The following is a 13,119-nucleotide window of genomic DNA, read 5'->3' as shown; positions in this document are numbered from 1 at the left end:
CGAAGTTTAATTTCCTAATCGATGTATCCATAACCTATCTTACAATCATAGAACACACATTCACTATTGCTAAACAGCAGGCAGTTAGGCTGGTTTTACGCCGTGACTTGCGTGGGCGACGGTCGCGCGACGGCGTTGCGACTACTTGCGACCAGGGATGTAACGGATGTGGTTTTAACGGAACCGGAAGCGGAAGCGGAAGTTTGGAATTTAGTTTAACGGAAGCAGAAGCGGAACCAGAAGCGGAAGTTATAGATGTTAAAAACGAAATGAAAAAATACCACATAGGTATAACATAAACCAAAACTACCTAAATTACCTAGAACTTTTAGGTGTTTACTGTTCAACCTGTAATCAGCCTTTAGGCCCACTTAGGTTTTAAAAACGAAAAGAAAAGTTACCTAATATTTTATCTTAAGTATATCATTCATTACAATCCAAAAATTTAAATCACCTTGAACTTTAAGATGTTTAGTTGTTTAGGTAATCACTAAAAATCACATAAGAATCCTTTTAGACCTTTATTATGTCGTAAAAGATTTTAGAAACGAAAAGAAAACTTACTCGTAGGTAGTACCTATAATACAATCCAAAACTAACCAGTAAAAATTATGTGTAATTGTTAGCACACAATTAAATTTTTAAATTAAATGGAGTGATTATAAAAGAAGTAAACTGTATTTAATAAACAAAAGCTTAGCAGCTTTATCTCCCGGCAGTTTGCTTCTAAGGGGATCGTAGATAAGCCCTGCACCACTGAATAGTTGTTCACTCGCTACTAACTAGGTGGACAGGATAAATATTGGCGCGCAATGGAATGAAGCGATTGATGTTTAGTATCGCAGCACGTGGCAAGCTGAGAGATGAGCGAATGACAGGTATAGACCTGTTGGTCTTTGATGTACGCCACTCATGTCCCACCGTCGCGCTAGGTTCCGACATCCGCTATAACTTCCGTTTGAAAAATAACAGAACCGGAACAGAAGCGGATGTGTAAAACAAAACGGAAGTTCCGCAGAAACGGAAGCAGAAGCAGAGCTCCGTTACATCCCTGCTTGCGACGCATACGAAATCAAACCTTATCGATATGGAAGTATGAGACGCGACGGCGACGGTCGCGCGACCGTCGCCCACGCAAGACACGGCGTTAGTGTCACGCGGACAGTCCGCACGGAGCGATCCGCACGACTAATTTCTACGAAGTTGATGTTGTCGTCCGCGCCACTCTAAAACGCTTGACACATATTAGTCCAGCGCGATCGCTCCGCGCGGTCGGCCCGCGTGACACTAAAACCAGCCTTAGGTATACCTTATACCTAACAATTCTAGTGTACTTAGTAACCTACTAATAAAATCTATAATTGCTGGTATTTTGTTAGTTTTGTGGTTTTACCAAAGAGGATCGAGTATTATAGGAGTTATATAGGTCTTTGGTTTTACTAACTTCAGGGCAATTTTATCAATTTCCTGAATTGATATCGGTTTGTTGACTACCTTCATTAATATTAAACGCCAGTTAGACTATACGAGCGTACTCGTGTGGGTAGGTATAAAAGTAGATGTTTATATATATTTTAGTCACTAAAACGCGTTATCTGTGTCTTAACATCGACACGACCGCATAAACTAGTGTGTAAAAGTAGGCTAGTCTGAACCGCCCTTAGGCCGTTGTTCCACTAGGTAGTAGGTACATCATAATATAATGGAATTATTAACCCGCCACGACCGTATTACCGCTGTATATGTAAACAGCTTCATTTAAATATGTCGGTAGGCGACGAAAGGCGTACTAATAAAACAACATCAATATTTCACATTTATTTATTACAGTAGGTAATATTCTATTCGTCATATTTTTGGTTATTTTTTGGCAGTAGGCATAGGTATTGACATAATTTCACATATTCAATTAATCGACAAGCTAAACATCATGAGACATCTAAATTACGTATAATCAGCTTCATTTTATTTATTTAGCATTACAATCAGGAGGTCCCTATAGGTATTCCCAATTTTTCTTATCCATATTTTCAACGCACATTGAATCAGACTGCCTACATTTATGACTGGGGTCCCATTTCTCGAAGCTACACGTTACAATTTACAAGCGGTAGTCAATGTCTAATATCACAAGTTGGAAAGAGACTTCCGCTTGTAACTTTCAGTTTTTTCTCGAACCTACAAGTTACAATCTATAAGTGGTATAGTCAATATCTAATAACCTAATAAGTATGACAAGTTAGAAAGAGACTTCCACTTGTAACTTTCAGTTTTGAGAAATGGGCCCCAGGAGCCAGGAGCCCATTGCAGAATAAAGTACAAGCAGATATCTAGTGACTTTACATAATCTTAATACCTATAGAATAGCTTTCATTTTATTATACAACAGGTCCCAGAAGGGTCAGAGGATTTTACAAGCGTTGCTGGGTTTGTGGACCGTTTAAAAAGGAATGACCGTTTTTCCAAACACTTAGACCATAGAATAAAATAAAACACCAGCAAAATGTAAAAACTACAAATAGGTTGGAATCTTGCCCTTTATATAACGAATATTTATTTGGTTTTACATTTTACTCTAAACTTCTGTACAATACTTATACTTACTTTGACTATTAGGTATTTACACGATTAACTTATAATTTATTTAGGTACTTATTCTACCTATAGAAAATGTATCATAACAAAGCAGGTAAGTCATAATTAAATTTCATAAATGTCCACTTAGTTACCTACTTACATAGGTGCATTATTACTTAATAACATAATAGGTACAGTTATTATATTTATTATTTACATATATTTACAAAACTAGATTATCCTCATTTAGATCATCACTAGGCTACTAATCCTAAGAACTGGCGCAGGTAATTCGTAGTTTTAGCCACTAACTATCGCTTGTACAGTCGACTACAAAGAGATGTATTTTTTCACCGTATTACAATGCAATAAGGTCAAAAAGTGGATACATCTCTTTGTAGTCGACTGTACAAAGATACCTAACGAAAAGCTTTGTTTCTCTCTATTCTTTAATAAAGTACCTAAGAAATGCCTAAGAATATCTGGGAGATATTTTGCTTGCTCCTCGACCATGGTCGGAGAAGATAAATTAACTGCGCGTTTTCCCAGAAATAAGACCTAGGGATTTCCGGACGCAAAAATTCAATATCAAAATCGATAAATCTGTTTCCCAGATTTCAAATTATAAATAAGTATATTATCTTAATACAAGAAGTTTTCGTTGAAACGTGAAATAAGAGACAAATATCTGGATTATTTCTTGTTAATTTCTATTTAATTCGCTTTCATGTTTTTAACAGAATGAACCGTTGATTTCAGCGAATCGCGTATATTTTAGGGACCGGCCACATCAGAGCGTCGCGTGTCTCGGGGCGCGCAACTTGGCGGCGCGTCTTACGTCCTTCCTATACAAAATGTACTGAGGAGACGTTTTTTGAATTACACTCAGGTGGCGTGGCGCGGACGTCCGTTGCGCGCCCCGAGACACGCGACGCTTAAGTGGGAACGCTGGCTTAGGTAGGTACAGCTTGGTTTTTGTGGGAAGGTAATCCCCCATTGATTAAGATTACTTTTATATGACATGACTAGGTATTGGATCACCGACCTTAAATGTAAGTCCACAGATTATAATAATGTAATATATTACCCACATAATTATGTAGATAGATATTATCAGTCATTTTAACCGATCTGACTCGTATCGTAACATAATACCGATATGAAATGCAAATTGAGTGTCAGCTCGTTTGCCATGTCATTGCCGTTTTAAACAAGGAAAACTCCGTATTTTTATCAAGAACCGCGAGCAGTAACTGCTTACTTTGGATGATACTTAGAGGCGTAATAATTTAATGTGACAGTAAAAACACATGTCGGTGGTGCTAAAATTTGGAAAACAGTAATGACCTCCAACTACTACCTAAAATAATAGCAATTAAATTTTAGAGGAATAATGATAAGCATTAAGCATGCATTAAAATGTCATTCGGCACACATTAGGTAGGTACCTATCTATTTATTGACTTAAGAGGGCTTTCGTGTTAAAAATAGTGAAATCGCAACCGAGCACTCGATCATACCGTGTGTGGTATCAAATTAAAGGGCTTTGCGAGTAGTTTATAAATATATATCACATTATAGGACTTTTTCTACTTGGTCTAACAAAATATGAGAAAATGTCCAAAAGTGGTAATAATTGTACCGGTGAAGGCTCGTTTTCAAAAAATTGGCAAAAATCAATAATAGCAATGTATAATCACTAAGGCATAACAGCAATTTAAGTAAACGTTGCAGATTAATTTAGTACAAAACTTACTTCGATGTGATGTAGATTTTCAAAGAAATTGTCACTTAATTTTAGGTAATTTCTGAAATAAATTGAATTCGCCTTAGGCTAGTTTACTCTTTTTCAAAAACTTAAAATAAAAATCTAGTCTGAAATGATTGTGGTACAGGATATACGAATTATAAATTTACCCGTTTTAATATTCAAAATTGTCTAAATTTTACAAATAAGATCGACTGATTCAGCTCTATACGTGCGTTTTTCTAAACGTGCATTAGAGAAAAATTCATAATTAATTTAGTGAGTTAGTTTTCAAAAATCCAGTCTTATAAAAATCAAGATAATAAGATGCTCTAACTGGAACTTGAATTAAATAAATCTATTGGATAACGGAAAGTGTAGTATTTCACCGACTAAAACTATCAATTTTACATTATTTTGACGTTTTTTTTGAAAGCAGCCTTAAAAGTACCCGCATCGAAATCGGACTATTCGTTTGAGGGCTATACGATGCCATAGAGCTTTTTTTTTGAGGATTTTATGGCCTGGTTACGAGACCTTTAAGACAATGCCAAAATGCTGTTAGAGCATTGATAGACAGCATAAAAAATAGGAAGGAAGTTATATTATTATAATTAATGATGATCATTGATTACTTTGGGGCTTTTTCAACTCATAACAGATAACTTAGTCACCGCGGAACAACACTGCTAGCTGTGACCTTCGTAACCTGGCCCCGGTAGCCGAATGGCATTTCTGCGACGCGAAACGAAATCGAAACGCCGCAGAAATGTAGTCTGGCTTTGTCGCGCCAATGACCAAGAGCGATAGAGATAAGAGCTACGAAATAGATATTATCGTGAGCGTATCGTGAACGTTTGTGCATTCGGTTACGTACACTGATGAGAACTTATACATTAAATTCATATTATTTGCCTATTAATACGTACTTCCAACCATAACACTCATGCTATGTGGTTTATAAAGAGCGGATTTACAAGGCCTTTTGATATAAATAGTTTGTATGCACGAGCAACACGAGTAAACCAGTCTTGCAACCCAATGTTCGCCGTCGATTGGCTTTTTATGTAGGTACCTATATGCTGATGTTCTTGCGAGTTTTACGTCACGGACATAATTAAGACGATCGAGGGTCAATTCTCCATACAAAGGCTCTCAACTATTTCCTCCCTGGTTTTTGAAGATAGAGCACTGATTTTTTTAACACAGATCATTATTATTTTTATCTATGTTGGACCGTTTAGATTTTTTTGATATTCTTATTTTTAAGGACGCTAGAGCCCATCAAAATTTCCAAAAACGGCCTTGTTGATTATGGCGCAAACAAAGGTGTGCTATTCAAAATTGGTAACAATTAGCCAAAAAAACTAAACGGTCAGATACAGATAATTTCATTGTTATTCAGATTATCAAATTTCGTTACGATTGATTACGTTTTGAAGGAGGAAACAGTCGAGAGCGGAACCATGATTTTAAAGATTATTTCGCAATATCTTTTTACTGAGTTGTTCTGAATGGACAATTTTATTTTGATAAATCTTTTGTTTTACTTTCCATTTTAGCATTTTGGCTCCTGTAGCGTCTTAATGAGTATTACTGTTATTAGTATCGCATTACTGTCGCAGGTAGGCCAAGATTATAGTTTATTTTAATGATCGATCTTACTATGGTTCAGAAATTCGGAATTACATTATAATGGGAATAAAATTATCAAATGTTATGGACCTATCATTAAAAGACAGATTAACAAACGAGTAAATAGATAAAACAAAATATTAAAGTAGGTTCTACATTAACAGCATAACGATTGCCTGTGTGTCGTTCTCCTGGTAGGCTGTGAAAATTGAACACAAATTCAAAATTATGTGGGAAGTAGGTATTAAATTAAATAAATAAATACACATTATAGGACATTCATACACAGATTGACTGAGGCCCACGGTAAGCTCAAGAAGGCTTGTGTTGTGGGTACTCAGACAACGATATATATAATATAAATACTTATATACATAGAAAACATCCATGAGTCAGGACCAATATCTGTGCTCATCACACAAATAAATGCCCTTACCGGGATTCGAACCCGGGACCGCTGCGTAGCAGGCAGGGTCACTACCGACTGCGCCAGACCGGTCGTCAGGTATATCTTCTCTGTTGTACTGTAAACGAGTTTTTTCGCGGAGTCCATTGATCAGAATTACCTATTTATTGTGTTGCATGAAAATATTACACTTGACACTGAAACTTAATTGAGTAGTTTCATGTGCTCTGCCTACCCCTTCATGCGATACAGGCGTGATTGTATGTTGTATGTATGTATGTATGAAAATATTATAATTAGTTCAGATTTGGCTATGAATGTAATTGTTAATGAGTGTGTTTATTTTGTAAATATGTTTTCATCACACTCGCTCGTAAACGGTGTTATTACATACCTGCATACTGATACGTAATGAGCTATTTTACCGCCCTAGGGCGGTAAAGTGAATACCTGGGTGGGGCCTTCCACGACCTGTCAAAAATTACAAGATGGCGGCCGAATGTTCGAAATGTCAGCGTAATAAGTACATTTAGTTTAAAATGTGGTTGTTACTTCGCGAGTGTGATGAAAAACATAATTATCATACACCAACTTACTTCGCGAGTGTGATGAAAAACATAATTATCATATACCAATCACGGGCGGCTGAAGGGTTACAAACTCGAGTCATTTATAATAGGTACAAGCCCTTCGGCGTCGGGCTTCAAACAGCCTCTCGTTCGTAATCCTTCACTTTTGTACTATTAGTATTGGTACCAACTGGGGGCCGATTTTTGAGTCTCACTGTCACTAAAATACCGGTTGAAAACAGTCAATTGCCTATTATTTTCAGTGACAATTTTCTGAATTCGAACGCGTGAGACTCAAAAATCGGCCCCCTGATCATACTTGATGGACCGTTGTAAATGATGTAATTTGCATAACATTTCAATCGACTTAAAGGATCATCAATTATGTGTTATTACGTAAATATTTACACACTGACATAACACATACTAAGAATCACATCAAATATATCATCTAGGATAGTAGAATTCTGCGTATCATTAATTACGTCCGTAGTAAAAATTGCAATGAGGGAAAATCTGTTTGATAAGGAAAAATTGCAGCGAAGTAGGTAGTTGGTAGATACTAAATCCATATGAATGACGCTCTGTTGTGTGAGTCTGTGTTTGCTTGCTTGCAAAACGTCCAGGGGGGCGTAAAAGTGCATATACTCTTATTATATGGATGGTATTGATTGGATAAATTTTTTCCTTTTGTGAGAGTTGATATGAGAAATTATAAGTTATCTTATATACTTAAGTAAGCATTGGCATCGTAAATGAGGATGACTAAAAACGTAACTAGGTATAACATATAAAAGATAGGCATATATGAATTTTACTCTTAGTTACTTATTACTTATTAACATTTTTTAATGGCATTATGTCTTATCAAGTTACTCCACTTACTCCTGTCTTGCCTTACATATGAATATGTACATTTATTTACAAATATATTAAACTTCATCTTATGAGGCCATAATTCGTTTAAAATCTAGCTTCATTCTTATACTATTTAAATTATAAATGCATCAAGCTATAATAATTGCGTACACGGCGTACTATATTAGATACTAGGTGAATTCATTTTATGTACATCTTCATCAATTAATATGAAGTGGATTTATTGTTTATAACCTTACCTCCGTTTACACTTTCTAATTGTCTCATAATGTTAACGCATTCATTGTCACCCTTTTTTCCTGGACATATGCCGCCCTTTGTGTGCCCCAAACTCACATGTGTGAGTTCAACAAGCTATTACCTAGGCACAGGGTGAAACCTGTCTGTGCGTTCAAGGCACTGGATGAAAGAATCGGAAACGCATAAATGCGTCAGTGACAGTGAATACGTTAAATAAGTTGAAGTCCACCATCACGGCTTTTCACTTGCGCTAACAATGAAAAATTCAATGGTGCACTATATGTTAGAGCGATATTCTTCGCGCTAAATGTCCAAGCACACTTGTAGTTCCTTCACAGAAAATTAAACTAAAGCTAATTTTTATACATATCAGCCAGCACTTTCTCCATGGGTGTCTGCCCGATGGTCTTAGCGAAGAACTCGCGCTCGAGCTGATGCGGCGAGACCAGGCGGAGTAGCGGCAACAGCAGCAACAGGCGACCGAACCGCGCCGGCGCCGCCGCGTGCGCCGCGCGCGCGTGCGTCATTAGCATTACCTGCGCCTGGTCTTGCAGGTTCTCGATCTGGAGGGGGTCTTTGAGACCGCGCGTCTCTGGAATGAACGTCGTCGTTACTAGGTAACCATAAATTAGAAGGCATTGATAAGTAAGAGTCAGTAGCACCAAACGTGGACCAAACTATCTGTCACCGTCAAGCGTTCGCTACATGCAAAGACGATTATAACTCCCTATAGACAAAGTCTAAGAAAAAAATAGACAATAGAGATCCTCCATATACCTACACTGACTCATGACGTTCGATTCATTCGATAATTTTTCGGCGATGCAACTAGCTATAGATTAAGTGAAATAATATGATACAAACCTGATTTGAATAGTACGATAGCCTTCATGCAAGCGAATTCGGCTGGATCGACCAGCACGGCGCGGTACCGGCCTAGCACCTCACGCAATCGTCTCAAAACTCCTGAGCTCGCTCCAGATTCTGTCACAAGCAATACGAAACCATGCTGTTAGTGAAAAAAATTGTGTATAAAAATCTACCAATGGTGTTGAAAAGTTAGCCTACGTAACCAGAACTTTTGTACTTAATATTATTAAATAATAAATAGGTAAATACTTACCCTGGTCGGTTTGGTCGCTCCCGAAGAGCGCCGTACATGCTGCGTCGAGCGGTAAGCACCATTGGATTGCGTTTAGCAGGAATAACTCCGACCATGCCTCCTCCAGCAATATAACCTGATAAACAACCGAAAACTTATAATTCTGTAATTCAATAACGTAAAAATGCAGTAATTGTGCATCCGATATAGGTAGGATAGGATAGGTGCGACCTATAAAAGCTGCCGTTTTATACTTCTTTTGAACTCTATTACTTAAATGTCGATCGCATTCAAAAATAAAACCGATCAAATAGCTGGGAAATACTTAATACTAGTGGCATTGGGCGCCAAAAATAACTGTATTAGGTATCCTTAACTGTATCAAATAGCATAGGAACTAGAGGTATAATATAACGTTTACCTGGTCTCTGAAGGCGAGGCTTGCGAAGGAAGGTAGGTTCTTGGCCCATTTGACGGCCATGAAAAGCAACCGGGCTGCAGTCTCTGCCGCGCTTTCCACACCAAGCGGTCTGTTTCAAAAAGTCCACGCATTAGATTTCGCACCCATAGACCCAAAGAGCCACCAAAACTTCTCTGGAGCGTCGGCTTCTAATAGAAAACTCTATAGGCAGCGACACCATTTCCATAGCACTGGCTAGATGCCGACGCTCAAAAGACATAAGATATAAGAAGTGCAGCAGCAAACGAAGACAACACCGTTGTAGAAACTTAATTCGACGACCAGTCTGGCCTAGCGCGTAGTGACCCTGTTTGCTAAGCCGCGGTTCTGGGTTCTGCGGTCTGCATTATTTCTGTGATGAGTCATGGATATTTGTTCCTGAGTCATGGTTATTTTGTATTTATCTATTTAAGTATGTATATCGTCGCTTAGCACCCATAGTACAAGCTTTGCTTAGTTTGGAGCTAAGTTGATCGTGTAAGGTGTCCCCAATATTTATTTATTTATATAGATATTTGTTCCTGAGTCATGGTTATTTTCTATGTATATGTACAATCCTTCTTGAGCTTACCGTGGGACTCAGTCATCTGTGTAAGAATGTCCTATAATAATATTGAATTGTTCCTATTTGTATTAAATTTTTAGGAGTTTTTTAGTATGCTTGAATTTTGACGATGCGTTTTGCGGATAACGTATGTTATGGTCATGTTTCATGTTTTATTCTGACGAAACCTTAGACGGATGAACACTGTAATATAACGAAGCCTGCGCTGTGGATCTGATCGTATGTATTTTTTTTTTTTTTTTCATAAATGGATAGAACCCTCTTAAGTTGTCAAGGCAAACGGTATTCTTAACTGATAGATTAAAATAACCTAAGTATTTAAATATTATCAGGATTTGCATTATACCTGCAAGGTCCGCAGTTCTGAGGATAGGCAGCGAGGTTGGTGGCGGGTGGCGAGTAGGACGTTGAATCTTCTTCGTTAGTTACATCGATACTGTCATCTGGGAACATAAACAAGGATCGTTAGATTCAGACCACACTAACGTCCCCCGAAGTTGGCGTTCACTAAGCAGTGACGGTGACGTCATTTTTCACAGCACCAACTTAAAAGATACTAGTGTGGTGTGATCCTTAAGATAAGGCACCCAAACACAGATTGGCATAAGTACCTACGAGTACATGGCTAGACTGGTTGGCTTTCAAGTTAAGACTGTGTACACATGATTCGTATTAATTGAGATTATTTCCTTTTTCCTCTAGCTCAAGCAAAAAACCATATGCTTAGTTGTGACTTTGTAACCACAAAAAACGAACAACCAATTACCCGCTTGTAAACTTTAGATTTACGCTCAACTTATACCTATTCTGTTACCTAGTTGGATTTTTTGTGTCTCACTCAACATTGCCTTCATGATGTAATTTCATCGTTATTACCAAATAAATTATACAAACATTTTATAAGTACCTACAAAGGTCAAAGTGCAGCTCATTGGAAATCGGTTATTTTCTAATATCAAAGAGGATCGAGTATTATTGGCTACGTGCACGACAATTACGCCCACTACCATGTGAACTTGAAGTGGAAAATGTCAAAAAATGACATGTAAACAAACATTATATTTTAACGATTTTTCGTTAATTTTAAATAAATCGAATAACAAGAGCTACTATTTCAAGTGTAATTTAGGTAGATAGATTATAAAGACATGGATATAATACCAAAAATCAGTTTCCAAAGCATTACTCAAGGTATAAACTTCCAACCCCAAACTACAGAAAGAGTCAATAAATTGGTGCTGGCAGGGCATATAAGGAATCTTGAAGAACATAGGAGTAATGGTACAAGTTCTTCGAGCTAGTGATATGGTATTCGCTAAACCTCCGTCCCGTTAATGCCATATAAAACAAATCTAAACGTAAGTACCGCGTAAACGTAAGTCATGTCCGCGGCCGCAGAAATATCCGACACGGGCCTATTCCCAGGCTAGGCCTGAATCTTTAAGCATAATCTTTTACGGTAGGAAAAATACTAACAGCGTATTGAACAATATTAGGTAAACAAAGCTTAAATATAATTTATTATAATGTTTTGTTTTGACATGTCACTTACGTTTTCTTTTCACCGTAGCTATCCATTTAGTTCTTTGATCCAATTTCCAGTGTGCTCTAAGAAACGCATAGAACGTGCAACGACTATTTATGCCATTATTTGTACAATTAACAACGAAACAACATTGATGCCCCATATCAAACATTACACATTGTATTATATTTTATGAGTTTTGATAGATGACAACCACAATCAGTGTCGATTTTGACCACCGCAAGCACTGCGATCGCTTTGCTTACCCCCTCCATGCACTTCGCACGAAGCCAATAGAGAGTTACTGTCAAAGTAAAATGTGTAATCACAGTGCATAGACTGCCATCTCTCGACACAAGCTTAAAACTTTTGTACCTCAGATTTGACAATTAGGCCCATATTATTAGCTTGATATGTGTTAAAATGACAAATTTTAATATTAACGCCATCTAGCCGAGCGTTCCCCAAAGGTATAACGCCATCTAGGCCACCGTACCTTTTTCTCTAGGGCTTTGAGGTACGTTTTTTTCTTAGACTTTATCCGTCTAAACGGAGTTACAACTGTCTTTGCCTAATATTTAACATAACCTTCATACAATTACAATTCATCACGAGGCTGGATTTTTTGGATTACCAGGTAGGTACTGGATATCTATTCTCAGTACCTAATGAGCACACAATTGCAGGGATACATTTACATACTCACCGCTATCAGAGAGGTGCCTTTACTCGTGGTTAAGATATGTAGGTGGGTGGTACGGTGGATACTACTAAATAAATAGTGCGACAGAAAACGTGCACCAGCACTTTCAGCGGGGAGCGGGAGTGGCCATACTGTACGATAGTACTCTTTATTATATTGTGCTATCGTGCTTGCCCGTACGGAAACACTCGCGGTCGCGGTTGGGGCGGAAGTAGTAGATAGTATCAATAGTATGGCGACAGCACTATCCATCGCTGCTTGGTGGGCAGTGGGCACTGGGGACACACAGGCCGTCGTGTGTTGGTGGTGCTTTTCCTCGTCTAGCGGGGAGTGAGTCTGGTTGGGGCGGCGGTAACAATCGAGTAACAGTAAGGCTCTTGTGAGACTCACCGTCACTATCAGAGTGGTGCCTCTCTTCATGGTCGCGCGAAGAATCTGGCTGTGGTTGAGGCGGCGGCAGCGGTGGGTAGTGTGGCGATAGCAGTGGATACCGCTGCGGTGATAACGCCATAGCCAATGACACTGGAGGTCTGAAATGAAGACAATTTTACATTATATGATATTTTTCTGTTACTAATTGCTTTTTTCGAAATCCATTTGATAAAAGAGGAATTGTCAAGGAACCGCTGTATGATACCTATGCAGAGTATTTATCAACAATGTAGATAGAGGCAGAGAAATGAATATTATGCATAGGTACATACTTCATTC

At 38.0% G+C, this 13,119-nt stretch overlaps 1 protein-coding gene across 1 annotated transcript in view; it reads right to left on the bottom strand.

Annotated features, from left to right (window-relative positions):
* Nucleotides 1-7,257: 7,257 nt before the first annotated feature.
* The window catches only part of LOC125240312 (photoreceptor-specific nuclear receptor), a 44,062-nt gene continuing 38,200 nt past the window's right edge, over nt 7,258-13,119 (bottom strand). The window contains exons 6-11 of the mRNA XM_048148197.1: nt 12,799-12,938; nt 10,527-10,623; nt 9,577-9,685; nt 9,177-9,291; nt 8,918-9,037; nt 7,258-8,645 (exon numbers count right to left, since the gene is read on the bottom strand). Coding sequence (XP_048004154.1) covers nt 8,407-8,645; nt 8,918-9,037; nt 9,177-9,291; nt 9,577-9,685; nt 10,527-10,623; nt 12,799-12,938 — 820 coding nt within the window. The 3' untranslated portion in view covers nt 7,258-8,406. The remainder of the gene's footprint in view (nt 8,646-8,917; nt 9,038-9,176; nt 9,292-9,576; nt 9,686-10,526; nt 10,624-12,798; nt 12,939-13,119) is intronic.

This window comes from Leguminivora glycinivorella, chromosome 2, assembly GCF_023078275.1.
Source record: "Leguminivora glycinivorella isolate SPB_JAAS2020 chromosome 2, LegGlyc_1.1, whole genome shotgun sequence".
Lineage (NCBI taxonomy): Eukaryota > Metazoa > Arthropoda > Insecta > Lepidoptera > Tortricidae > Leguminivora > Leguminivora glycinivorella.
The sequence above is the reverse complement of the archived record's forward strand: the minus strand, read 5'-3'. Positions and strand labels throughout refer to the sequence as shown.